The following is a 26,756-nucleotide window of genomic DNA, read 5'->3' on the forward strand; positions in this document are numbered from 1 at the left end:
AATAAATTCTACTATTTCCAATTTAAAGTTTAAAAAACAAAATGACAAATTGTTATTATAAGTCATTAAAAATATTCTTCCACTTCTGACAAACAACAGCTCATCCTATTTAATTGACTCTTCTGTCTACACTCTCTTCTCACACATGCCATATTGCATGAAACTCTGTCTTCGTCTTATACCAAACACAATATAAAGATATTTCAAACGATGTGGGAGTTCCACAACACAGACTCTCCACAAAATGCTGTCTGTTATTCCTTTGGATTTCTCTGTATCTTCAACTCTCACCATATTCTCACATTTCAATATCAGTTTTAAGAAGCCAAACTCTTTCCCTTCCAAGGCTCCACCTTCATCCAATGATTCCTCTCTCCTTTGTCTCTCCAACTCAGGTGCTTTTCTGCATTGTTACCTCCTGTGCGTTCACTTTATCTTATTTGAACCATTTTGCGAGTTAACTATGGTCAATGTTAATAATTCAAGTATGAGCTGAAGTTTTCACGTTTATTAGTGGTATCTATCCTGGTAAAAAAATTCAACAATGTGGAGCATCATACATAATTTTAGTTACATTAAACCATGCAGTTCATTTTGAGTTCATAGGTTTTGATATTACCTGATGCAAAGCATTGTGCAGATGCATGCTTTCCATTTACTATACTCAGATGAAACTTAACTAGGAGAAAAAACTCTGGTGTTTGGATTCAGGAATTTGCAGGGCTAGTGAAGTTGTTGTTCGCGAGGCAAGGTTAGAAGACTACTGGGAAGTAGCAGAGACTCACTGCAAACGCTTCTTCCCTGAATATTCCTTCCCATTTGATTTTGTGCTCAGAATAGACAGATTGGTGATAGATATGTTATCAGCTATGTTAGCAGCTACGTTAGCAGGATTCTTTAAGCCAAGATACTGCAAGAAAATGTGTTTGGTAGCTGTTATTGGCACCTCACTTGATGAGTCATTTTCATTTGGAAGTGAGGGTCACAAGATTGGTTATTTTTATGGTAAATTCAGTCTCAACAAGGGCTATGTGGTTGGTATATTAACAGTAGACAATATTGCAGACTTTCTACCAAGAAGGGGTCCACAGCGACATAGAAGGTAATTGCAACACCTACTTTTGAACAATCAATTACCCTTAAGAACAAGGTATGTATTTGCCATGTGGATCCTTATTGATGAATATAAGCAAATTACTGCGATGCAGGACTGGAATTGCATACATATCAAATGTGGCAGTTCGTGAAAAATTTCGGAGGAAGGGAATAGCTACAAAACTGATAGAAAAGGCTGAGTCTCATGCCAGAAGTTGGAACTGTCGTGCTATTGCACTGCATTGTGACATGGAAAATCGTTTGGCCACAATGTTTTACAAAGGCCAAGGCTACAAATGTGTCATGGTTCCAGAAGGAGCAAAGTGGCCTCAACCAATGACCTCAACAGATATGAGATTCAACTTCATGATGAAACTTCTGAAAACTTCACCACCTTCTACTCAGACATTTAGTTGGAAATAGTATTCATTAACCTTTCTTTATTAAAAAACAATTCATTAGTTTCTGTTATGTTTCTCATACATTCTTTTTCCTTTTCTTCTTCTTCATTTGTGTCCTCACGTGTACATGGAGTGATAGACACCATAAAACATCATGATATTTTGAGATCCAATAAATTTTTACAAAGAAAAAGTTTGTATATGTTAGATAAGTGTCTTCAGACCATAGAAAAGCTAAATACTTTTTTAGTAGAAAAAGTCTGGGAGAAATATTTATCCTTAAACTTTCACGAGGTATGTTAATTGTGATGCATATATAAAGTAAAAATAAATATCCTAAATAATATAAATTCATTTTCATATGCAACTTTTTGTGCAAATGAGCATGTATCCATCTCTTTACCATATTATTCATTTTATATTGTTTAAGTTCCTTTGAAAATATAAAAATATTAACTAGATTATCTATTCAAAAGTGAAATTTGCAACAACTTTTTAATTGGTTTATAAGGAAATTTTGGGTGGTGGATATATGTACAAGTATTTATTTTATGGACCCTAGATGCAAAAGTAAATAACGTTTCATTATATTTGAATATTTTGAAAAATAAACATATATAAAACATAAACAAATAATAATTTAATTTTATTATATAAAACAAACAGTATTTTAATCAACTTTAAAAAAGATATATTAGATTTTGTCTCACTTACTCACATGTTATGATCTATTATTCAATTATATTTAAAGATAAATAAAAAGTATGCATATAAAAAATAAGATATAAAGATAAATAAAAAGTATGCATGACATTGTTACAAATTGATGAGATATTTAACTCTCTTTATTCTTGTCCACACAAAAGGAGGAGAGGAGAAATGTTGAAGTTTAAAATAAATAAATTTATATTTTTTGAATATTCTCCACTGGATTTTATTGTATTGAGTAAGTCAGTGTCCAACATGTTACATTCTTTTACTATTTTTTATTTTTTGTTTATATATTTTAAAATATTAATTTTATGTTTATAATTTAATTTTGTATTTTTTTTCTTTCAAATAAAAAGCTATATACATTTATTATTATAGTTTGAAAAAGCACATTTTTAATAGATTAATTCAATTATGTTAGTTGGTGGTTATTGTACTATAAATACAATAACATAATTCAGAATTAAAATGCAATATATTTTGTATATGTAATTCTCTTATTCTCTTTAGTTTCACGTGCTTTTTTATAAAAGGTGTGCAAGATTGAGATTGTGTATGTGTGTTCCAAGAATTTGCCGACAACCTCCCTATTCTTGATGGGAAAAATTGGGATTAATGGTATAAAAAGATGAAGGTGATATATATATTTGGATTTCAAGAAGTTATGGAGATTGTACAAAATGAGTATGTGTAGTTGAGTGAAAACTCCATTGATCCTGTATGTACATCAATGTGTTGATGCTATGCATACAGCAGTGAGAACAAGAAGAAAGACTGCAAAGATCTATTCTTCTTGCATCAATGTGTTAATCCTATGCACTTTTATAAGATAGTCTCAATAACTTCAACAAAAGAAATGTGGAAGATTCTTGTGAAATTTTGTGAAAAAGGGATGACAAGATCAAGAAAAGGAAGCTTTAGTTTCTAAGAAAACAGTTTGAGTTGCTTCATATGGAGAATCTTGACAAGGCATCTGATTACTTTTAAGGGTGTTGAGTCTTGTTAATCATATGAAGACTTACAGTGAAAAGATAACAGACCTGCTGGTCATAGAGAAGGTGATGTCTAAACTATCTCCATGATTTGATTACATAGTGGTTGCTATTGAGGAGCCCAAAATCTTGAAATGATTGCGATTGCAAAATTACAAGGTTCCCTGGGAGTTCATGAACAATGCATGAATGAGAGAAATGAAAGGGCACCAAATCAGGCCTTACAAGTCCAAGTCACCAAGACAGAGGGAGTTGAAAGAGGAACGGCTGAAGAGGGAAAGGATCTAGAATATCATCTAGAAATGGAAGTTATAAAACTAGTGATCAGCATGGTGTTGATCATGACCAAAGTGAAACCTCAAATAGAAGAAGTAGAGGTGGTGATAACCGGGAGAAAAAAAAAAAACTTTTGACAAGTGCACGATACAGTGTTACAATTTTCAGAAGTATGGTTTTTGTTTTACCTATATAAGCAAATCTCATTCATAAATTATGAGAATAGGTAAATTTTTAAAAAATTACGAAAATAAGTTAGTCATTCAACCCCTACTCGAAAATAATAAGTATATATTTAAATGATTTTTGTTCTAATCATGTTGGAAAGTGAAAGTCGTTAGGTCTTTCAACTACGTCAGCTTGATGTAATTGATTATGATGAATAAGTAATCAATTAGCTTATGTTAAAGTCATTAGGGACATGACAACTTTCAATTAAAAGTCGTTTTGGAGCAAGATGACTTCAATATTATCAATTACACGACTGGACTTTATTTGTATAATCCAAAATTGTAATTGATTACAAGTTCTCTGTAATCAATTAAAGTGGACTTGCTTTGTAAACGTCGAACTGTAATTGATTACGCTTTTGTGTAATCAATTATAAGAGGGGTTTGGTTCTTACCATAGAGAACACATATTGTAATTGAAAAAATCGTGATTAATTAAATGATTCGTTGTGTATACTTATGGTAATTAAGCTATATAAGTTTATAATTAAGTATTAAGTGTTTGTGGATATATTTAATTTGTAGATTGTTGGTTATTGATAAATAACACTACTATAGTGAACAAAAAATACTTAAAAACATGTTTTTGAAGTTCAAATAAATACGTAATAAAATTACATTTAAGAGGGCCTATACGAAGGTGATCCATGCCTTCCTCAAGGTGAGCAACTTGAGCATCAAAATTATTAAATCTAGTTCCATCGAAAGTGCGAAGATCACATATCACATTCATAATATCTGCGAGGGAAGTAGAAGAAGTATCCTATGGTTGTGGAGACGGTATGCACTCATTATGAATTGACTAAGGATCATCATGTTTGTCCCACTGATCATCAATGTTTTTAACAAAACCAAATGATGTTATAACTTCACTACCAATTTGATAAGACCTTTTAGCTTTTACAAAAGGCTTATGGTAGAGGAATGTCAAACTGATCCAAAAAAGTGGGAATGAGGTTGGGATATGGTAGAGGTGCATTGTGTCCCATAAGGCCATTTGCATGTGATGTCTGATTAGATGAGTCCAATTAATCTCCCTTCTAGTTAAGAGTGTCCACATCAATAATAAGTCTTCTTCAGTTTCCTGTGCAAGGTTAGTGGCATGGGGAAGTAAAATGCGACAAATAATATAGTGCATTATTTAATTACCAACCTTCATAGACCCAGCAAGTAATCTACCAATAATTTTGGCATTCTGATAAAAAAATCATAGTTCTAGCTTAAATACTAGAATAATCATCTTTCCAATCATCAACCATATTTCCTTCAAAAGACATGCCTTTAGTTGGTAATTTTGTCAGAGAGAAGAATAATGAAGTTTTTATATAATTGGTACTTTTTTAACTTCACTATGAATAACCCCATCATTAGTAATGCAAATGTTGTTATAGAATACTTGTATTAATTCCAAAAAATATGGTTCTTTTAGAGTGATAAAATATAACAGTTCAACATTTCTGAAGACATTGTAGCACTCAAAAAAATTTTCGTTAAAAAATTCAGAATCTAGGTACTTAGGTTTAAGCATATCACGTTTAAATAATTTTGAGTAGTACCTCTCATATTGAGTATTGGTAGAAAATAATATATTAGGTGTATCGTGGGGATAGATGGATTCGATTGTGGTGGTGGTGGGTTGCTGGAGGGTTAACAATGGCCACGACCACCAGCAGTAGAAGAAAAACCCTTGTGTCTCTTGGACGATTGCCACTGATGATTTATGAAGTTTTAATTGGTGGGATTTGTAGGGATTGGACAAGGAAAGGTTTTCCAAGTTATGAGAAGTGAATCTGGGACAAGATGAGGAAGATCTGGAAACAATTGGTGGAGATGGTGCAATTGGTGGGGAAAAAGGGTTTATGCGCGAGGAGAGAGAAAATAAGTGTGTTATAGTTAGGGACGAGGTGTAATCGATTACAGTGTTGAGTAATCGATTACACGATGACTAAATTACCTGTTAATATGTCATTGTAATAATTTATAGTTATATTGTAATCAGTTACAAAAAAAATAATGTGTTATAAAACCCCGTGGTAGTCGATTATATTGTGATGACAGGTTGTCGGGTTAATTTCATGCTTAAAAGTCATGTAATAGGTTCTCGGTCGAGCTATTTCAGATCTTAATTGAGTTGTATGACACCTTGGTCGAGTTGTATGACATCGTGGCCGAGCTTTATGATACCTTAGTCGAGTTGTATGAGACTTTGGTTGAGCTGTATGACACCTTAGTTGAGTTTAATGATGTCAGGTTGTCGTTCTGCCTCCACTAACCCATGTTGTTGGCCTGCCAGCCTGTCGGGCTTGGCTTGCTAGGTTGGTTCGGGGTCCCGGGTCCAAAATGGTATAATCGTACTTGTAATCAATTATAGTGTTGACATAATCGATTACTAGAAACATTTTTGTCCTCAAAATCCCCCTTGGTAATCAATTATCATTCCTATGTAATGAATTACATATAAAATGTTTTGATTATTTACAAATTTGAAGAGTAATTGACAACATTAGAAATACATCAATTTAGAAATAGTTTCTAACAAGGTATTTGAAATACATAGCATAAAAAACATATGCACATAATTAAGTAGAAGTAAAAAAAATGAAAAACAAATATTAGAATATTCATCTACTTTCTATAATCCATTGCTCATCAATGTAGCTCTAAGATTTGATATCCTCGTATTCTTCGGCAAGGGTGGTGGATGTATATCACTTGTTTGGATGAAAAGTTCAATGTGTTGACTAGTGTGCAGACGTAACATAGATCATCTATAGTTTGAATTTTTTTTCCAACGATTGATCATTTGTGCAATATCATTGTCACATTTGATTTCATTCGTATTGTGTACAAGGTGGTTGTTACGTACCTTACTAGACGACATTAGTCAATTTGAGTTACTATTTTGCAATCACCAGAATTGATTGTTTTTTGTAGTAGTTCATTAAATTTGCTAGTGTTTGATTGAGATGTTTGTCAGACTGTCTGATTTGAATTTGAGTATATAACCACACTAACTTTTTATTATGTCTGTGCTTTTAGAGGATAACCAAAATAAACTATTGCTGGTGAAGTTGGGATGTGGTCTATGGTTGTGGAAGTGGAAGAGGATGTGGTAGTTGGATTCATAAGAGAAAGTATTTCTTCAATGGATCTGTTATATGTAACATATAATTCAATTATTGTGTTTATAGGGTATTGAGACTTACAATGCACCATTTGTAAGACATCGTTATTTGTTAATATTTCAACAACTTCATACGTTATGCGTTATTCTCCATTCATTGTGGGTCTTCGAAAGTACAACTTGTTGATGGATGTGTTTGTTGGACTTTGACAACTTATGTAGAATTTTTCTTTCAAGAGGTTGAATGTGAAGTTGTATGGTATGCGAAACAATTTAGAACTCTCAAAAATTAATTGTACACAATCATCACTCTCTTTTTTGTCATTTGCAAGTAAGGTTGTGAGGTACGAATTTGTTAGGTTCTCTGTGTTGGTAATCCTAAACATATGCGTGGCAAAGTTTTCCATGTAGTGGTGTGTAGAGAGAAGTTTGTGGTGGAGTAAGTTGAAGAAAAGAAAGTGTGTCAGGAAATGTGGTCAATGGATGGAAGTTATGTATGTCTAGATATTTATAATGAACCAAATAATGTAATTCACGTGAATGCTACAATGGACGAAAAGTAGGTTTAATAACCATAAATAATGTACATTTATTACAACACACGTACAAATGTATTATTTATCGAACAAGTCTTTTATAGTGATATTTTTCATCTATATCCTTCGAGGCCACAAGTTGATCATGTTTTTAGTCTTTGTGAGCGTCTTCATTGTTCTTGTTGAGGAGATTCACTATCTTCATCACTATTCGGAGTATGATTGCAACCCAAAATATACCAGCAAGTATATTGGGTTGTAGTAGTAAACAAGTGTCGTATCTACAAGATTTGGCAAAAAAATACAATGTTTCAACTAATTTGATCTTTTGTAAAATAAATTATATGTCGAAAATGAATTTTTATAGTGGTGATAATGTTGTAAAATCCATTGAAAATCAGTTCAAGTTACTAAATGAGTGACTTTTAAATGATCAAACTGTGTTCAAGCTTGGCTTGGCAGATTTTCCATTTCTTGTATCAAATTGATACCTCCAAGCATGCAACTTCAGATGATCAAGTCTTGGGAGTTCTCTTTGAATGTAACTCTAGGTTCATTCTTGGCACCTAGAGCCTAGTTTATTGTCAACTTGCTTAGTTTGAATCATCAGTGACTGCATAACCATCTCACCTACATTAAGGTTAAGACCATATAAGTTTATGGGAGTAAGTAGAATGACTCTCAGTGAGGTTAGAGTTACGGTTTGTTACGGGGAATAAAAGCCTTAGCATCTGAAGTGGGTTGATGGTGCATGATTGAACATTTTTTTGGTTGGTGAATGTCTACAATAACTGTTAAATCTGTTAAGTTTATGGTTGGCTCATCCCTTCTTTGTTTGTTGTTGTGCGATGATCGTATGACATGTGTGTTATACAGGAGCAAATGCAGTTGTAGATGATGTCGGTAATAACTGAAGTGACGAGAGAAGCTGAGAACCTTTGGGTTTTTTCTATAATTGTAACTTTTGTCTTTGAAGTTTATTTTGTAACAAACATGAACTATGTTAAGTTTTTATTACGGATTGGAATAAAGTTTTCCAGTAAATGAGGTTCTTTTTATTCGTTTTTGCAAAGGTATCAGATTTAATCATATTTTAAACTACAAGTGACACTTTAAAATGGGGTATTACAAAGTTTCATTTCTTGAGTGCAAGACATCTACATGCTCAAAATATGAGGGCTTACCTTTGTAAACCTTTTAGTTTGCTAAAGTATACTCTTTTGTGCACCTTTTGTTTTAACTTTAAGCAATGGAGGTATCATAGATGTCATTGTCTAATAAGCAATTTCAAGTAACTTCTGCTTGATGTTGACTTTTCGTCCTATGTCAACCTTTTTTAAATGTTCTTAAACCATAAGCTCGCATTGAATGCATAACTCTGGCTACAATTCATTGGATATAATATTTGAAAACCTTAATCTCATCCACATTATATGAATTTCAGCCAAAGAAATCATCCTAGGGTCACATTGTGTTAATTCACAAGCATAGGATAAATCATATGTTCATCTTAAAATTCATCCACAACTTCTACTTTCCAATCTTATATGTTTTACTCGTTTGAACTCCTTAGTAATAGTCCTAAAGAAAATCTTGATACATGTCCAACAAGTCTTTTGTATTTGATTTCCTTAAAAGCTTTACTCATAAGATTAAGATTTTTTTCAAAGGATATCTTTATCTTATTATGTTGGAGGATAATGATGCTATGAATAACATTCCAATATGAACAAAAGTCTCAGATACTACTTTCCAATACTTCTTGAAGCTCTAGTAAGCAAACTCAACCCTGATAGAAATGACATGAACAATATCATAAAATATATAACATAAACAACTAATTAAAATAAGATTAAAATATACTTGTTTGTTGTTGTATAACCTAAATGCATAACTCTATTTGTCTACACCTTTATGAAGTATCACTTACACAGAATAATCAAAGTATGATTCCTATATTAAAAGAATAAAGGCCATCAACTACAAACATACTCAAGGTGATCAACATAGACACTAAACATGGACTCCCATTCACAATCCATGACATTTTCTTATGCTTCCATCACCACATCACATGCCTTAATAGAATTTACTAACATTTTGCCCTTGGCTTTGACAGAATGTGAAAGAGACATAGCAACTGATAAAACTCAAGGAATACATTGACAATGACATTTATCAAGGCTAGGCCTTTGTCATTAACAATGACATGTGGGTCGCCTTCAGATGTCATAAATAAACCTCAACCTTTTCAAAGTTCAATTGAAATTATTTTGTCGTTCACTTGATAAGAATGCAAAAGTCACTGAGAAGGTCAACCCTGTAAATGTCACATTAATTATCTCAAGCTAGGGCAGTCGATATTTGTTTTTCTTATATGTCAAATCCATCAAGAAAACAATATTAAATGCATTCAACAATTTTACTACATTAGGATGTGTCCTGAAGAGGTCACTTACCACCTCAGATTCGTTAGCACATCTACTTCAATGGATGTACTTATCACAATTTAACACCATCATCTATTGTAGTTCAATTCTCGAACCTCTCATTTTACAATATAATAACCTATAACATAATATACATCACTCAATACCTCATATGATTCATAATAATACTAATAATAAGACCTAAAAAATTATTAAAAGAAGATCTAACAAATTAAAAAAATTAAAATAATAAAACTCAGAAAAAAAATTAATCGAATTCAGATTTTCAATGGAATTCAAAATCCGTCAAGGCTTTAATTTTGAAATTTAATAAAGACCTCAATGGTTTTAAAATCCGTTGAAGAACTTCACAGGATCCGTCGAGGTTTTAGCAGATTGTGAAATACTTCAAGACCTTCGACGAATTATGAGATTCGTCAAGGCTTTAAATGGATTTTAAAATTCTATGCAATCCTTGATTTTTTTGATCGGATTTCCAAATTCGTGAATATCTTAAAAGGATCTTGATATCCAATTTCTTTCTAAGCTTCAACAAAAAGATGAGATTGTGTTGCACGAAGAAGAACACGAGAGAGCACCTTTGTGTTCTGTTGGACGAAAAAGAAGAATACGAGGGACCACCACTGAGAGAGAGCAAGGTGAACGTCAAAGTGAAGAAAGGGGAGAAACTGTGAAGGAGAGGGTGCAGACAACGATTAAATGAAAGTGGTTAGCAGTTGAAATTTAGTAAGTAATAATTACTACTTTCCAACCTTTTGTTTAACATTTACTTAAAGACATTTTTGTCTATTGAAGATGCAAAAAGAAGACCTTGGAGATGCAGGGAAAAGCACTCGAGAAAAAAAAGAAAGAAAAGAAACTAAAAAGAGTCTAAAGCCCAAATCAGTTTTACATCTCCTTTTTACATTATTTTTTTATGTTCTGGCATCCCAACCTAGATTATAACTCTTTCACACATTTGTTTCTTTTTACACCTTCTTTTCAATTTTATTTTTCTATACTTCAAATTTATCCTTTAAAGTATTCTATTTTATGAACTTCTACCTAATAAGTTATATGCTATTTCACCTAACTTCTATACCTTTTAGCTTATTTAATTTTCTTTCATTATTATCTTTTATATCTTGATAATTTTTGTTAATTTCATTTTACCTATTATGACCTATATCAATTTTATAAAGACAATGAAGTATTACACTCTTTTTAATGTTTGTTAAGTATACTTCTTAATATATGCAATTCAAAATAAAAAAAAGTTAAACATTATATTGAAAGTATTTAAAGATCACACACACAAAAAAATGTAAAAAGAAATTCAAGGCATAGTGATTTAATTCGAGAAATCAAAACATTATTTTTTTTAAATAAATAAAAATAAATTCGATTAATGCTTTTTGTATCAACTCATTTAATTAAAATAAATTTTTAAAATAAACGAATATATGCATGACTTTTAAAAAATAAATAAAGATACAAAAATAATAATAATTTAATTTAAAATAAAAATTAATAATTTTTTTTGTTAAAAAAATCTCATTTATATATTAAACTTATGTAATTACCCTTTTTACATATATCCAATTTATCAAACTCTTCTGATCCAATAAATTAGTTTATCAACCCAAAACTCATAAAGTACTAAGAGCTTATAAACTCCTAGCTTATCTAGTTTTGTTAAACAAATTCATAATAAAATTCTATAATCATATATTTTTGTTTAAATAATATAAAAAGAATAATTTTGATTTATTTTATAAAAATATTATGTAATTATATAAAAATAAAATTGTGTGGCTCTCCTTTTTTCAGTGGTAGATCTGGACAGTTGCACTAACCAACTATTATAGTATGGAGATGAACATTGTGTATGAAGTATATTTTCTAAGACATGAATATTGGAACAAAGTATACAAATTAGCATCCCTAAACATAATATGAATATATAAGTATTTTATATTGTGTAGCAGTGTGTTATCCACTATATCATACCTAAATATAAGATGGATAAATCAAATAGTCTTACTATATCTTTTAACCCTTTTAAGTTGATTATGATATGAATGTTTTACTTTTTTATTTAGACATGCTTTTTCCCTTAAGAGATAGAAGAAGTTGCGTGCACTCCTTTCATATGAACCCTACTTTGATAGAGAGGGATGTTTATTTATAGCTTGGAAGAAAAAAAAGTTACATTGGAATAGTAACAATAGTATTAGGCAGAAGAGGTTGGTGGTGAAATTGACCTAATTCTTGCATCCATAGAATAATAGCATAGAGTAATAAGAGTAAACAAAAATACAAATGATGTTGGAGAGGGAGAGGAATCAACCCTTAACTAGTCTATATCAAAGTTGTTAAGATGTTTTGAAAGAATAATTCCCATGAAATGATTGATGCAATCGATTGGATTTAGCAGCAAATTACCATCATTTTATTTAATTGTCGGTTGTAAAGTTGCATGAGATCATGACATGTTGCCAAATTCTCACAAAGAGTCTCTCAATGCCATCATAATGGGATTGATAGAGGAGCATTAGTCTTACCTTTCAAGGCATGGATGTGTTTTATCAATCATAATCCTCACCATTTCTCTCTCTTCTTTTCTTTTCTTGTTGCCTTTTGTGGCTACTCTTTCACATTCAACAACTTTGCATTAGAGAACTTTTAGAGAGTTGAATAAGAAATGTGTATTTAAATTTTTTTTATTTTGATTTTTAAACGATACAAGACTATCGTACGTAAAAAAAGATATATAATGACTAATTATAAAATAAGTATTTAAATTATTTTGATCTTAACTCTTCAACAATACGAAACTATTAGATATATATGTACTTAGTAATTGTTATAATTAAGGTTTTCTTTCACTTGCATGAAAACAATTAATCTCCTTAAACGAAACATGATTTGATACAAATTATTTCAAGATTTAGACTTGTAAATGGTAATGACAGCACAAGAACCAGAAACAGTTGAAAAAAGGGAACTAATTCATGTGGTGGGAGTGTTGGTACCAATATTGCAACCATGGGTGCTTGCAGGGTTTGCTCAACAGAAAACTTGGGGAGAATCTGATACTAAAGTCGGAACAGACCAAGATGAATATTCTTATACTTAAAACAAACTGCATTTTGAAGAACTGGTCAAGAACATAACTTGCAGATATTAGGAAAGAATATTCCCAACACAAACAATAAAAAGAAGGCAAATTCCAAAAGTTCCTTTCTGACTCAACTCATAAGTTTGACTACAAATGAACTGCAAAAAGAATTGCTACATAGAAAGGTGGTTGGAAGCAAAAATAAATGAAGTAAAATAACACCCAGTTCTATGACCCTGCTGAGTACTGCTACGATTACTAGCCTAAATGGCTAACACTAATGACTCTCATCTCTATATCACTTCTTCCTCAGTTCTCATTACAACCCTCTTCTAAATATAGCTAACTTATGAGCATATTCTATTCTCCTATCATCCAATTCCAGCCCTGTACAAAACCCAATCAGAAAATAAACGAAAAATAAGAAGCATCACAAGACTAAGGTTTAAACTTGTGGTTGTCATGCATCAAAATTGTGGACAAATATGGCTAATGCAGTAACAACAGCAACCACAGTGCAGTTGCAGATACCTATAAAAAAACCTTACTACTGCAGTTTGCAGAATGCAATTCAAAGCCTTGTATAAGACATGATGACGACGACGACGACGACTCAAGAGAGGAATTGAAAGAGAATCAGAGAACCTTCAACTACTAGGATCATTCCTGTCACATGTATTCCAGGGAAAGGCTGCTGTTAGTGTTTGGAATAAGTTCTGGTGAGGAAGCTGAATCAGCTGCAAAACCAGATTTGGGGCCTGTCTTGTTTCTCATTTCAAGGACCTTCTTGTGGGAGTTGGAGTGCACAGCTGCACAGAACGTCGGACTGGCAGCCGGCCGGTATTCGGGGAAGAGGCGCCCTGACTTGTAGCGCACGCCACAAGCATTGCAGAGTGTTTTTGGCCCCATTGGCCCTGCCCTCCACTGTGGTGTCTTGGTTATCTCACAGTGGACACATTTTCTCACTGCCTGTGATGCTGCAGCATTGTGGTCTTCACCACCTGAGAAAGTCACTTTGATCTTCTTTTTCTTCTTGTGCTCACCAGAAGCCTGTTTTGGTGGCTTGATGGTGGACTCAGCAAAATTCTCAGAGTCTGAGGAGGTTTTGGAGGTGGTAGTGATGGGCTGTGTGTTCTCGCCGGTGGAAGACGCTGGCGAGATGAGCTGCATGACTGGATAGGGATTGAAGGCTGCAGGACGTGGACGCTTGCTGCGTGCACGTCCACATGGTACAGGGATGTAAATCTCTGCGTTACGAGAGGCAGCCTTCATTCCAGAGTAAAAAGTGCTGCTTTCAAGGACAGAGACTGGACTTGCTGTCTGGAATTGAGCATGAGTTCTCTCCTCCTTGTTGCTGCATTGTGGCTGCTCTTGCTGCATGGTGAGACTCCCACCAGAGAAAGAGTCCTCAACAAAATTTGACAGCCATTCCAATTGTTCAATGTCTTCAAACTGGAATAAGAACAATGTAAGGCTATTTGTTTAATCATTCCCTCAATGAGAAATGAGAAATTACAATTGCTCAATATATTTAAATTAAACTCCACTAATTATGATGAAATAGAGAAGGTATAATTTTCTCATATCAGTCTTCATAGTTATTATATGAAAATTTTATTAAAAAAACAAAAAAAAATCATGAAAGTATTAAATCTATGATAAAATTATATTACATATATAAAAAAAATACAAATAAAAATTAAATAAATATATTTATAAGAAATGATTCAATAATCAAATTCATCATCGTGTTACGAGATTTATCATTAATTAATTCTTTCATTCTAAAAAAACTTTAAAAACTCAATACTGTTTTTCACTAAATACATTTTTTCATAGATTTTACACTAATTAAAAAAAACTACGGATAAAATAATCTTAAAAGTAATATTTTGACATTGCTGACTTCTCTATTCATATAATTGCATAAGAAACTGAAAAGAAAAAAAGTATAATGTAAAGTCAACAAAAGAGGAGAACATGGAGTAAATTTTGATTAATTTATTCCATGTTAGACATGTTAACAGATTTTGACCAACTCAGATTTCCGGATGAAGCATGAGGTGTGCTACTACTATGAAGAGTGTGACAACCTTTGTAAATAGCCATTATGGCCTCACATGCTAAGTCACGTGACTGTCAATAATGATATTCATAATAATTTAGCCAACCCAACCCCACCATTGAAGTGGATGATGTGCTCTTGTTTCTCACCGACACAATCAAGTATCCATAAATGACCAAACTACCCTTTCCTAAGAATATTTTGGAAATTTGTTCAACTCCCCAATGCAACCTTCCAAATCCAAAATTATATTTGAGAATAATGTGATTAAGTTATTTGTCGGTGAAAATTAAATATTCTAAAAAATAATTAAAGTTTTCAAAGGAAAAAAAGAAATAGAAAGATAACTTTTATTAGTTTTGATAGAATATTATTTAGATGTGTGTATGTGAAAAGAAAATAATAATACAAACAGGAAAAATATTTTGCACCCTAATACTAATTATATTTTCATATAATAAATTTATTAACTTTATATAATACGTATAAAAATATACCAAAAGATACCCTATTACATGTCATCTATTTTTTTTTTCTAAATTAAATAATTCAAATTCAAAATTTATACCAACTACACCAATTTCCTTTGTATAAGTATTAAATGTATTTTACGTTTTTTCAATATATTAACTTTGCATTTAATATGTTTGAACGAGAGATGTAACTTTGAAAAAGTACTACGTAAATATTAATTTAATTACTTTAGAAGTGATGGTTTTTATTTATTACAGTCAAATAATTTATCCAAAGGTATTAAAATTTAAGAAACAAAATAAGTTTACTAAAAGTTGTTTTAAATACAATCTAAATGGTTAAAATTTACAAGTAAAATTTTTTCTATTAAAAGTTGTTAAAATAAAAAAAAAATAAAGTATTTTTAATTAATGATATTGAAAAATGAAACTGTTTAGAAATTAGGGATTCCTTGACTGAAACGTGTGAAACTCTGTAACCCCAAAATCGAAATTAAGGCTAAGTTTGGAGTATTGAAAATAGAGAAAAAGAATTGAACAAAAAAACCTGTACTATGCAGAGAATCACAGCTAGTAGAACCAATTTTTCATACAATTATGCAGGGTAACAGACATGTAATAAAAACACCACCAAAACCAGGAGCCTTGATGAAACTACACGCAACTGGTTCACGAAACACGTGACCGCTTTTTCAGTACACACATGGACGAATGAGATGTCAGAAGAGTTTGGAATCTCACCGGAACAGAGAGTTCTGTCGAGAGGTCCGGCACAGTATTGCCGGAAAACACCGTATTGGTGGCATGCAGCGAGTCAGATTCTGTGGACCAGAAGTTTGTCGGAGGAGGAGCAACCGGTGTAACAACAGTAGTGTCAGTGACAGCTGATGTTTCTTCAGCAGGGAATTCGAGGAGGTCATCTATGTGGTCGAAGAAGCTGCCGCAATCAATGTCGTCAATGAAGTTTTCGATCATTTTTTTTTCTCTTTTTTTCCTTCCTGTGAAAAAAGAAAAAATGAGAGTAGAAAATGAAGAGAAATTAAAGGAACAGAGCGTTTTTTATCTGCTTTTAAGGTTGTGTTTGTTTGAAGGATGAATGAGTGTGAATGTTCGAAATAGGTTATTAGTAGGAGTTAGTACCCATGTCGTGGGACCTACTGAAAGATGGAGGATGTTCACCATGAAAGAGAAAGAACATATCTTAGCACTTATCATATAACTTCTGTGTTTTTCATATACATAAAAAAAAAAAAAAAATATATATATATATATATATATATATATATATTATATATATTTGATATAACCATTATTGAAATGGAAATGGATAAAGTTTTCATAAATATATAACATTGATAAAAAAAATTTAATAAATATATTATTGAAATATAGACATTTTACTTTTCATGTAAGGATTCTTATATGCCGGTGCTGTTATAAAGAAAAGTCTGTCAAGTGTGACTTTTTATTTTATAAACAAACTTTAAGAAAAATAATTTATGCTTACAATACATATTAAAACTCCTTTTTAAATATAGTATTACTTTTAATTGTTTTATTGTTATTTGAGAAATGAAATCTGGGATAAAATTTATACCATATTGGTTTCTTAAACTTTAAAGATTTCCAGTTTTGGAAATTACAGAAAAAAAAGTAAAACAAAAATGGTGGGGGTTTTCTTAATTTTGAATATCATCAAATATAATTTCATCAAAATTCATAAGAATTAAAAACCTTAGATAAGAAATTTATTTATTCTTTGGGTAAGTTTTAGTAATAAAGCTTTCAAAATTACTTCAATGCAAATGCACCATGCTCTTTTTTTTTTCTCTTGAAACAAAAATGAGATAAAAAATTGTGTCATTTCAGCAAACACTTGGCATGCGTAATAGCTGGTACCAAATATGTTCCACTCTTTGACATTATCGAAATGTATACATTCAATTTTCATAGCCCTTTAGAAAAATTTAAGCCAATTTTATAAAAATTGAAGGAGAACAAGTAGAACAAAACCTTACCTTTACAATAAAGTTATCAACAATGTGTGAATAATTTCAAAATCCAAACCTGGACAAACAAAAAAACCAGTAAAAGAAAACACATTATAAAATGAAAAAAAAAATTCTTTATTTACTCTCCACGGTGTCAACATGATATAGTCTATAATTTCGTCACCCAGATTTGTCAATAAAGACAAAGAAAAAGGATAATTATAAAATTAAAATAAAATATTTGAAACTAGAGAATCGAAAAAGGAAAAGTTATTGCAAGTACAGAAACGAGTACATAATTGAAGATGATGGTGTAGTTTGATATCAAAATCTACATTTCATTAAAAAGTAAATATTTGAAATAGAAAAGAGATCATTACAATTTTCAACAAAAATAAGATGAATTCAAATGAGAAGAGCAAAGACAAACCAGAGAAGAAGAAGAAGATTAGAAACCCGTCTCCATTGCAAAGAAAACTAGACTAGAATGTGAGAGAGAGAAGAAAGAGAAAGGTTTTGAAAAGAGAGAGAGGAGAGTGAAGAAGGTTTAAAAGAGTGGTGAGAACTAAGAAATTGAAAAAAAAAAAAAAAAAAAGTGATGGGCAACAAACAACGTTAGGTGATGCTCCGCGTTCGTTGCTAGCTGTCTTTTACCATGGGACAGTGTCGTGATGTTGAAGTATTCTCAGTTTCTTTTATGTTTATTTTTTGATTTTGATTTTGGTTTGTGTTTGAGTTTCTCTCCTCTTCTGATTGCACACGGGTCCCATGCCTACACACCACATTCACGGATATTATTCACACCACCCAAACAAGCTTCAACTCTTTTCACCCTCAAAACAACCATAACTGTTTACTTTTTCACCTTTTTTTTGCACAGAAACCTACTTTTCACCCTTTTTCATAGAAACGCCAATACCTTTTTCTGCCGTTGCAAATTCATTTATCAAATATATTACTTTTAGGTTAGGACTACTAAAATTAAATGTTTCAATTAAGTTTAAATACTTTCTAAAATTTAAAATTATTTTTTATCACAAGAATTGTTGCATTAAATGTATAAAATATCCTGTGTTATAAATATTTTATTATTTCATTTTATAGTTAAGAACATGTTACTTTTATTTTTTATTCATAATTTGGTTTATTGAGAGTTTGGATTTGATATTTTTTATAATTTTTTATAATGTTACTTAGTGAATTCAATGTACTCTAAGCAGATTTGTTTATAGTGAATTAGTAAAGTTTTTTAATTTTTTTTTAAGTGTTTATACATATTTGGATAAAGAAAATTTGACAAACGATTTATTTGATATTATGAATTAAAGTCAGAAAAAACTTTAAATTATTTTACTTAATTTTCTCAATAATTATATTTTTAGTGTTTTTGTTATTTTTCAATAGTGGGATGGTGGATGAAAAAAAATAAAGAAAATGAAGAGTGATAGATGAAGAAGGGAATGAAGATGAAGGATTTGCATAAATATAAATTGAAGGAAAATAAATTATAATAACAGAATAATAGCTTATAAAGTAAATTAATGAAAACGGTGATCTATTATTGTAAAACACTGGATTTATCATTTTTCTATTCGTAACATTCTCACAATTGAAATTGTACCTCTAATTTGTCACCTTTTGTTTATATTGAAATATCTATTTATATTTTTCTTTTTTTATAAATGACAATTACTTGGTAACAAAAATAAAAGAAAATTACGAAATAATTGATTTAAATTATTCACTTAATCTTCTCTAATTGATTTAGTTTTAACCCATGTCTAGGTTGTTTTTTTCTTGATGTTTTTTTTTCTTTGACAGGTTTTTTCTTAATGTTTTTTTTTTATCTTGATCAAGTTTTTTTCTATTCTCAACAATGTCTTTTTTTAACTCTTCCTCGTGATTAGGAATGACAAAATAATTCGCGTCTACGAATATTTATAGATAAAATTCGCGACGAATAGTTGGTACCCGTATATATTTACTATATATGGGTTGAGTAGCGGATATTTTAATACTTTCTTATAAACATATCGGGTGTAGTATTATACTATTCGACCCGCGAGTATATGTTACTCACAAAAAAAAATTATATTTAATTTAATTTAAAATAAAATTAATTTATATTTTATTAGATTAAATTAAATTTTAGTTTATATTTTATTTTATTTATATTAAATTTTATATAATTTTTTTAATTTTATTTTATAAATGTATAAAATGTATATTTTTTAATATTTGCGGATATTCACATGTGCTCGTTGGTTCTCAAATATTCACATATTTTTTTGAAATAAATACCTATGCGAGTAAATGAGGAAGGGTGTTGCTCCCTCCACCACCACCCTATATTTCCTCCACCTTCCCACATTATTTTAAATACAATTATATCCTTAAATTAAAAAGATTTTTACTTTTACCCTATTTTAAATAATTTGAAACCCTAATTTTACTTTCCCAGCACGCACCCACGGAACTATCTTCCTCTTTCCCCATTTTCGTTTCACCTCCCCACCTCCCGCACTTCCATTCCTTTTTCTTCCCAGTTTTTTTTTTTTGGTTTGAAAGCTTCCATTGCCGCCGTGATATGAAGGAGCGTCGCCGCCGTGGTGTGGAGGAACATCGAGGAGCGTCCAGAGCATCAACCAGCTTGAGAAAGTATACATCAACCCTAATAAAACAAACTCTAAAATAAAAAAAGTAACATTTAAACGGAGGTATCTTCAACGGATGTCAACATCCGTTTAAGGTAAAACGGATGTCGACATCCGTTTTTCCTTAAACGGATGTTGACATCCGTTGAAGGATGTTGACATCTGTTGAAGGATGTCACCTCCGTTTGGTTATGTTTTTTATTTTAGGGTTTTATTTCAAGGTTTATTCGAATACTGCACTGCACCACTCCACGCACTGCACCACGAGAGCGATACTGCACCACGAGAGGGATATTGCTTGATAATTCTTTCCACCACCACCAACCTTTGCAACTTGTAGTATCTCACAATGAAAGAAAAAGAGGAAGAAATATAATATTAAAATGAAAGAAAAGTATTTTACTCATGTACGAGACTAGAATAGGTTATTAGTGAAATAGGTTGTGAATGGATAAAATTAAAAATAATAACCCTAAAAATAAAATTTTACTGAGGGACAAAATAGTAAAGGAGAGGTGGAGAGAGAAAGGTGTAGTGGAGGGAGCAACACCCAATGACGAATTATAAATGAAAGTTTCATTTTGCTAGTCAGGTTATAGATAAACACAATCCGTATCTGACCCGATTCGATTGGTTGTGATCTCTAGTTTTTTTTATCACAATAATAAACTAAGTTTATCCTTACCCTTGATTCAATTCACTTTTTATACTCCGAAAAAAGTTTTTTATATTTATTTTTTTATACTCCGAAAACAGTTTTTTATATTTATTTTTTATTTGTACATGTTGCTTTCATCATTTTATTTATAATTCATCGATTAAGTTTTTTATTTGGTGTTGTTACTTTTATCTTTTATATATATCTTTGTCATTTTTCTAAATGTTATTTTTATCCTTGTAGTTATAGTTTGTTGATATTTGTTTTTATTTTTTCATTGAATTTTTTTAACTGATTATTTAAATAATTTTTTAAGAGTGAAAAGAGAAAAACAAAAATGAAAATAATTTAGGAAAAATAGTTATTTAATAGTGAATTGAAATCAGAATATTAAAGTAATAATTAGGAAAATATTAAGAAATAATAATTGTGTCTAATACATGCTTTTATACATAGATATTTTGAATGGATAATACAATCACATATTAATTTTGAATAAACTCATAAATGTGAAAGTTTAAGGAGTGTGTTATTAAGAATCATGTAAATATTAAGATTAACTGTGAGTTTGTGATATTCCAAACGTAGAAGATCTTATACACTACTTTTATTATATTTTCTTACAACGATTAAGAGAAAACAAAACCCTAATACATTACATTCTCTACCATAACCCATTTAACAATTAGTCTAGTCATATTTCAAATTTAAATAATTCAAATTCTCGTTAAATTAAAATATTATTTAGAATATTTACACAACAACTCTTTCCTAATAATTATGTTCTTAATCATAAACTTAATATTAATAGACTATTTTATAATTTTAAATAATCAAATCATTCTAACACATTTAAATAATATGCAAGTGTTTTAATACTAATTATGATATAGTAATTATGATGTGAAATGAAAAAAATCAAATTACAGAATACTTAAACAAAACTTAAAAAATTAATAACTGATATAATGATAATTTCTAATACAAACGTGATTGAAAGTACCTGAACTAACCTTCTTAATTAATATGTAACTAATTATTTTAATTTTTATTTAAGTAAAAGAAGAATATTTTCTTAAAACATAAAAAAAGGAAAAAATAATAAATAAAATATATAACATATTTATAAGAGTTTTATTATTTAAAATTACATAAAAAAAGTTAATTGATTTTGGATTGAAATTAATTTGGATTTAAGAAGGTATAACATTTTCAAATTACTCCCTTGATTTATAAAGTAAGAAAAAAAAATTGTTTTAGTCTAAAGCTTAAAAACGTGTATGACCTATGTAATAAACATTAAACTTTTTTTTCTAAATGAAATTGACAACGAACAGTCAAATTCAAATAATAGTTTTACATCCTGATAGTTATTTTGAATTTACTTAAAGTTCGGAAATAATGTTTCAATAAATTGATTTTAGTTGTCATAAAAGCCAACTAATTTTTCATACATTGTAGTTTGTAATTGAATAACCATATAAAATTGTTTTAAAGAGGTAATTAAAAAGAATAGACAAAACTAATCCATTAAATTAAAATGATAAGTTTATAGATTGTCACATCATTAATTAACATTATTTGATAAAAAATCTAACAATGAACATTTTATAAAGTAAATAGTTGAAAATTCAATAAGAATTAAAAATAAAAAGCTAAAATTATATTTTTTATTATTTTTTATTAATAATAATAGTAAGAATAATAATAATTATTATATTATTATTAATATTATTTGAGTTTTTTTTACTACAGTAAGTTATAGTTTCTCTTGCCTATAATGGGCTTGTTCGGAATTCACAAGCTTGGAATTTATTAGATGTACTATGATGGCCCCATTATTGAATATTATTGGCAGGGCCCAAGCCATTGGATTAGATGAGGGTTAAGGTAAAATTAAATTAAAATAATTATACCTACAATCTATAATATAAAAGATTTATTTATTTCCTGTACATATTTCAATTTTTTGTTTTATTTTTAGTCATATTTTAAAATTAAAAAGAATTCAGATAAAAGTGATTCCACACGCATTTTAACTACACAATGCACAAGTACAAATTATTAACATTTTTCAATAATACAATATACTACAAACCATTCATTATTTTTTTATATAAACACCTATATTAACTTTAAAACAAATATGAAGACAAAAATATCTCTCTTACACTAATATTACTTTAAAGGAATTTTAAAAAAAATATACAAAAACAAAAATTAGCTCTTTTTCATCCATATCTTATAAGAATAACATATTTATTCTATATTTTACATGAATTCTCTTATGGTGTTTTTTTATCTTATAGAAAATGGTACTAAATAAAAGATAAAGTATTTAATATTTTAAAATATAAATTTTACTGTGTAAGAGAAGCCGAATAATCAATAATATATTGCATTAAAATTATTTACGTAGAAAAAGGCTAATTTAAAAACTAATTCAATCTAATTATACTAACCAAAAAAGTAAATATAAGTGTATTTAATTTTTTATTATATTAACATATGTAAGGACTTGGATTTGAGTCAGCAAAAAGGGGATGACAAGTGGCAAAGGATGAGAGGTTGAGTACTTTAAAATAAAATTACATTAGTTTGGAAACAGTGGGTTTTAACTCATTCCTCTTGTCTGAGAAACCATTCCCCTTCCAGCAAGCTCTCTCCTCCTCCTACATCTTCTCCCTTTCCATCCTTCACACTGAACCATTAAAATCTTGATTAGGTGCTGCCCCAACGATCACAAAGTAGCGGGTGTTGCTCTTAGTCGGTCAATTTTCCCAAATCTGAACCGGTAAGAAAACCCCCTTTCTCATGTGCCCTAGGGTTGTAAGCATGTGATTGAACTTGGTGCATGCAACCCATTTCGTTTTCTTCCATAATCTAGCTTCTATTTGGTGCTAAGATTCGTTTTCTATCATCAATTGATGATTTATAGGTGATTCTAACCTTTTGAAAGTGCAAGCAAGTGGTCTAGGGTTTCTACTTGAGCTTGGTTGTCTACACTAGAGGTAAGGGGAGCTAGTTCTCTTTTTGATTTTACTGTATGACGTGATTACATAATGATTTTCAAATTGGTATGTTGTTGGAAGCAAAATTTTGAATTTTGCTAACTTGAAATGCATGTATGAAAGTGTGAGTGCTACGTGAATGTGGTGATTGATGGATGTGAACTGTTTGGGATGATTTTGAGTGATGAATTATGTATGTTGGAACTGTTTTGGTGTGTAAAATTTGTTATGGTGTTGATAGGAAGGAAAATCAAGTGTCTTAGGGTCACTTTTTGGTCATTTTAGAGGAAGTGAGGTAGGGATTTTGAGTAAATGAAGGCTGCAGTGTTCCTGGACTGTTTGGGCAGCCTAGACAAGTCCATTGTGACTTGTTAGAAGCATAACAGTAGTTGAAAACAGGTTCCAAGTAGTGGAATCGAATTTGGGTCCCTAAGTTGTTGAAATTAGTGTTTTGGATGCTGAAAGTGAACTTTAATCACTTAAAAATGGTGGTAGAAATGTTTAGAATCATTTGGATAAGTTTAATTAAGTCTAAAATGAGAATTAAGAGTCTAAGAAGTTGGGAAAAGTGGTTAGAAATGGTTAAGGGAGGTTCTGTTACCATTCTGCAGAGTTCTGAGAATTCTGCAGAATTAAATTCTGCAGAACGCGCAAACTGAGCGTTCGTCCATGGCGGAGCTGAACGCTCGGCCATGCATGTGCTGAGTGACGTTCGGTCAAATGTTGGTTGGATGAACGTTCGGTCTTAGGAGATGATAGTAATAGCGTTCGTCCATGGGAATGTGTTAGTGATTAGCGTTCGTCCTTGTCTGGGGACGTTCGGTCAAAGGTTGGAGTGATTAGCGTTCGTCCTTGTCTGGGGACGTTCGGTCAAAGGTTGGTGTGATTAGCGTTCGTCCTTGTCTGGGGACGTTCGGTCAAAGGTTGGTGTGATTAGCGTTCGTCCTTGTCTGGGGACGTTCGGTCAAATGTTGGGGGATTAGCGTTCGTCCTTGAGCCGGTGTTAGTAATCAGTTAGCGTTCGGTCATGATGAGGCTTGATATTGAAGCGTTCGTCCTAGTTATAACAGCGTTCGTCCAAATTGGGTTCGTCCAAGTGCTTTTGGCGTTCGTCCAAATAGGGATCGTCCAAGATGTTAGGACGTTCGTCCAACAGGGTCCGTCCAAGGACTTTTGGGCGCTCGTCCAAGCAGTTCGTCCAAGCGGTTAGGACGTTCGTCCAAACAGGGTCCGTCCAAGGACTTTTGGGCGCTCGTCCAAGTAGTTCGTCCAATGGTGTTAGGACGTTCGTCCAAACAGTGTCCGCCCAAGGGCTTTTGGACGCTCGTCCAAACAGTGTTCGTCCAGTGATATTTTCTTTTGTGCTTTCTCTCATTCCAGTAAGCTTTGTTAATTAAATATTTCGGTTACAATTTATGAATGCATCTTCATGTGATCCAGATTGGTTGAAAGTGTATGATTATAAGTGGTTTATGATGTACATTGTTGATTCAAAAGGAATATTATGAGATTTAAAATGGTCGGATTAAATCGGAAATTTAGATCTCTCGGTGAGATCAGTTAGTGTATTGAATGAATGTAAGAGGCTTCCATATGGGGGGTTATCCCTAACACTCCAACGGTCTTTCATTCTCACTTAGAGAGGATCGACGCGTGTGGTGGGAGTAGTGGGAGGTCCTAGGGTAGACGCTATCACTGGAGGTCTATTCCGCGGTAACGGATTAGCCTTGTGTATGGTCGGGTGGAACCCCTCGGCAATGGCTTTGCAAAGCAGTAGAGGCCATCACAAGTGCACAACCCGCCCCAGCTCTACATACATTCTATGTCCGGACGTGTCTAGAGTCTTAACATGATAGGATACTTGTCTTGATGAGTGTTATTAAATAAATGCTTATGTTTATGATGACTTATGTGTATGGATATTCTGGTAAATGCTAGATTGGTTGAAAATGAATTGTATGATTGTTTGAGATCTAGCTCACCCTTGCATTTGTGTGTGTTGCATGTGTTTGATTTCCCTCTTGCGATGATCATCCAATCCTTTGGATGTGAGCAGTAGGTGATGATGTACCCTTGGAGCAAGCGTTGGAGAATGAGGAAGACCCAGCTCCTAGTGCTTAGGATTTCTTCTAGCTATGATGTTCAATAGCTTTTTATTTTGAAAAACTTCTAGCCTTCATTTTAGCATGATCTGTATTTTGGAGAATTATGAGCTTGTACTTATATTTTAAAGTTTTCCAGTCAGACTTGGATAACTGTACTCCTAATTCCATCTATTGCGTACTCCTAACTGTTTCTATTATTATAATTGATGCATTCTACGTATATACTTTGTTATATATTTTGGGATGTCACATTTATGGTATCAGAGCAGTTTTTATCCTTAAAGAACCTGTAGGGTGTGTGCATCCTTTGTTTGTGCTTATGTGCCTTAATTGTACGGAAGCATTCTAAATTCTTGAGTAAGACTAATTGTTTTACTCTCTGCTCTTAAACAGAATATGGCACCTAGGCTTCCTCCTCCTCCCCCACAGGCCGATCCGTCTGACTCTAATCAGATGCTGAATGAGGTGCTGCAAGCATTACAGCAACAGAATGCTAATTTGGTGCAACAGAATACCATTGCACTACAAAACCTGGAAGCTGCTAGGATGTCGGCTGAGAATGCTAGAGTGGCATCTGAGAACACTCAAAGACAGCTCATTGAAGTGTTGACTAGCGGCAGGGCCACTCCAGGTGCTTCTTCCTCTGCTACTCCTGCCCAGGAGTGGAGTCTGGAGAGTTTTCTCCAACATCATCCAGCCCGATTCACTGGGAAATGTAGCCCTGATGAAGCAGACCATTGGTTTAGGGACATGGAGAGAATCTATGAGGCTAAGGGGTGTCCTGATGAGAGGAAGCTGGCCTACACTCAATATCTGTTGACCGGGGAAGCTGGCCACTGGTGGAGCAGTACACGGTTGATCTTGGAGGGAGCTAGAACCCCTGT

The 26,756-nt window shown here is 31.7% G+C and overlaps 2 protein-coding genes and 1 long non-coding RNA gene across 4 annotated transcripts; 2 read left to right on the plus strand and 1 right to left on the minus strand.

Annotated features, from left to right (window-relative positions):
* The first annotated feature begins 204 nt into the window (after positions 1-204).
* Positions 205-1,604, plus strand: LOC124822642 (GCN5-related N-acetyltransferase 4, chloroplastic-like). Its single transcript, XM_047294670.2, has 3 exons — positions 205-395; positions 712-1,102; positions 1,209-1,604. Exons 1-3 carry the CDS (start codon positions 245-247, stop codon positions 1,516-1,518), a joined length of 852 nt encoding a protein of 283 aa, XP_047150626.2. The 5' UTR covers positions 205-244; the 3' UTR covers positions 1,519-1,604.
* Positions 1,605-13,024: 11,420 nt separating this feature from the next.
* Positions 13,025-18,008, minus strand: LOC124823916 (GATA transcription factor 8-like). 2 transcript variants are annotated; one of them, XM_047296241.2, is made up of 4 exons: positions 17,875-18,002; positions 17,472-17,520; positions 16,195-16,451; positions 13,025-14,367 (listed from the first exon to the last, which is right to left on the minus strand). In XM_047296241.2, exons 3-4 carry the CDS (start codon positions 16,426-16,428, stop codon positions 13,585-13,587), a joined length of 1,017 nt encoding a protein of 338 aa, XP_047152197.1. In that variant the 5' UTR covers positions 16,429-16,451; positions 17,472-17,520; positions 17,875-18,002; the 3' UTR covers positions 13,025-13,584. The 2 variants fall into 2 exon arrangements, with proteins under 2 accessions (XP_047152197.1, XP_047152198.1); XM_047296242.2 differs by lacking the exon at positions 17,472-17,520 and having other exon boundaries at positions 17,875-18,008.
* A 5,330-nt stretch (positions 18,009-23,338) lies between these two features.
* LOC148200603 (uncharacterized) lies at positions 23,339-26,242 on the plus strand. Its single transcript, XR_015785600.1, has 3 exons — positions 23,339-23,550; positions 23,695-23,767; positions 25,824-26,242. It is a non-coding gene; the product is annotated as an uncharacterized LOC148200603 (long non-coding RNA).
* Positions 26,243-26,756: the final 514 nt, after the last annotated feature.

The sequence above is a fragment of the Vigna umbellata genome, chromosome 4 (assembly GCF_029865625.1).
Source record: "Vigna umbellata cultivar VRB3 chromosome 4, Vumbellata_1.0, whole genome shotgun sequence".
Lineage (NCBI taxonomy): Eukaryota > Viridiplantae > Streptophyta > Magnoliopsida > Fabales > Fabaceae > Vigna > Vigna umbellata.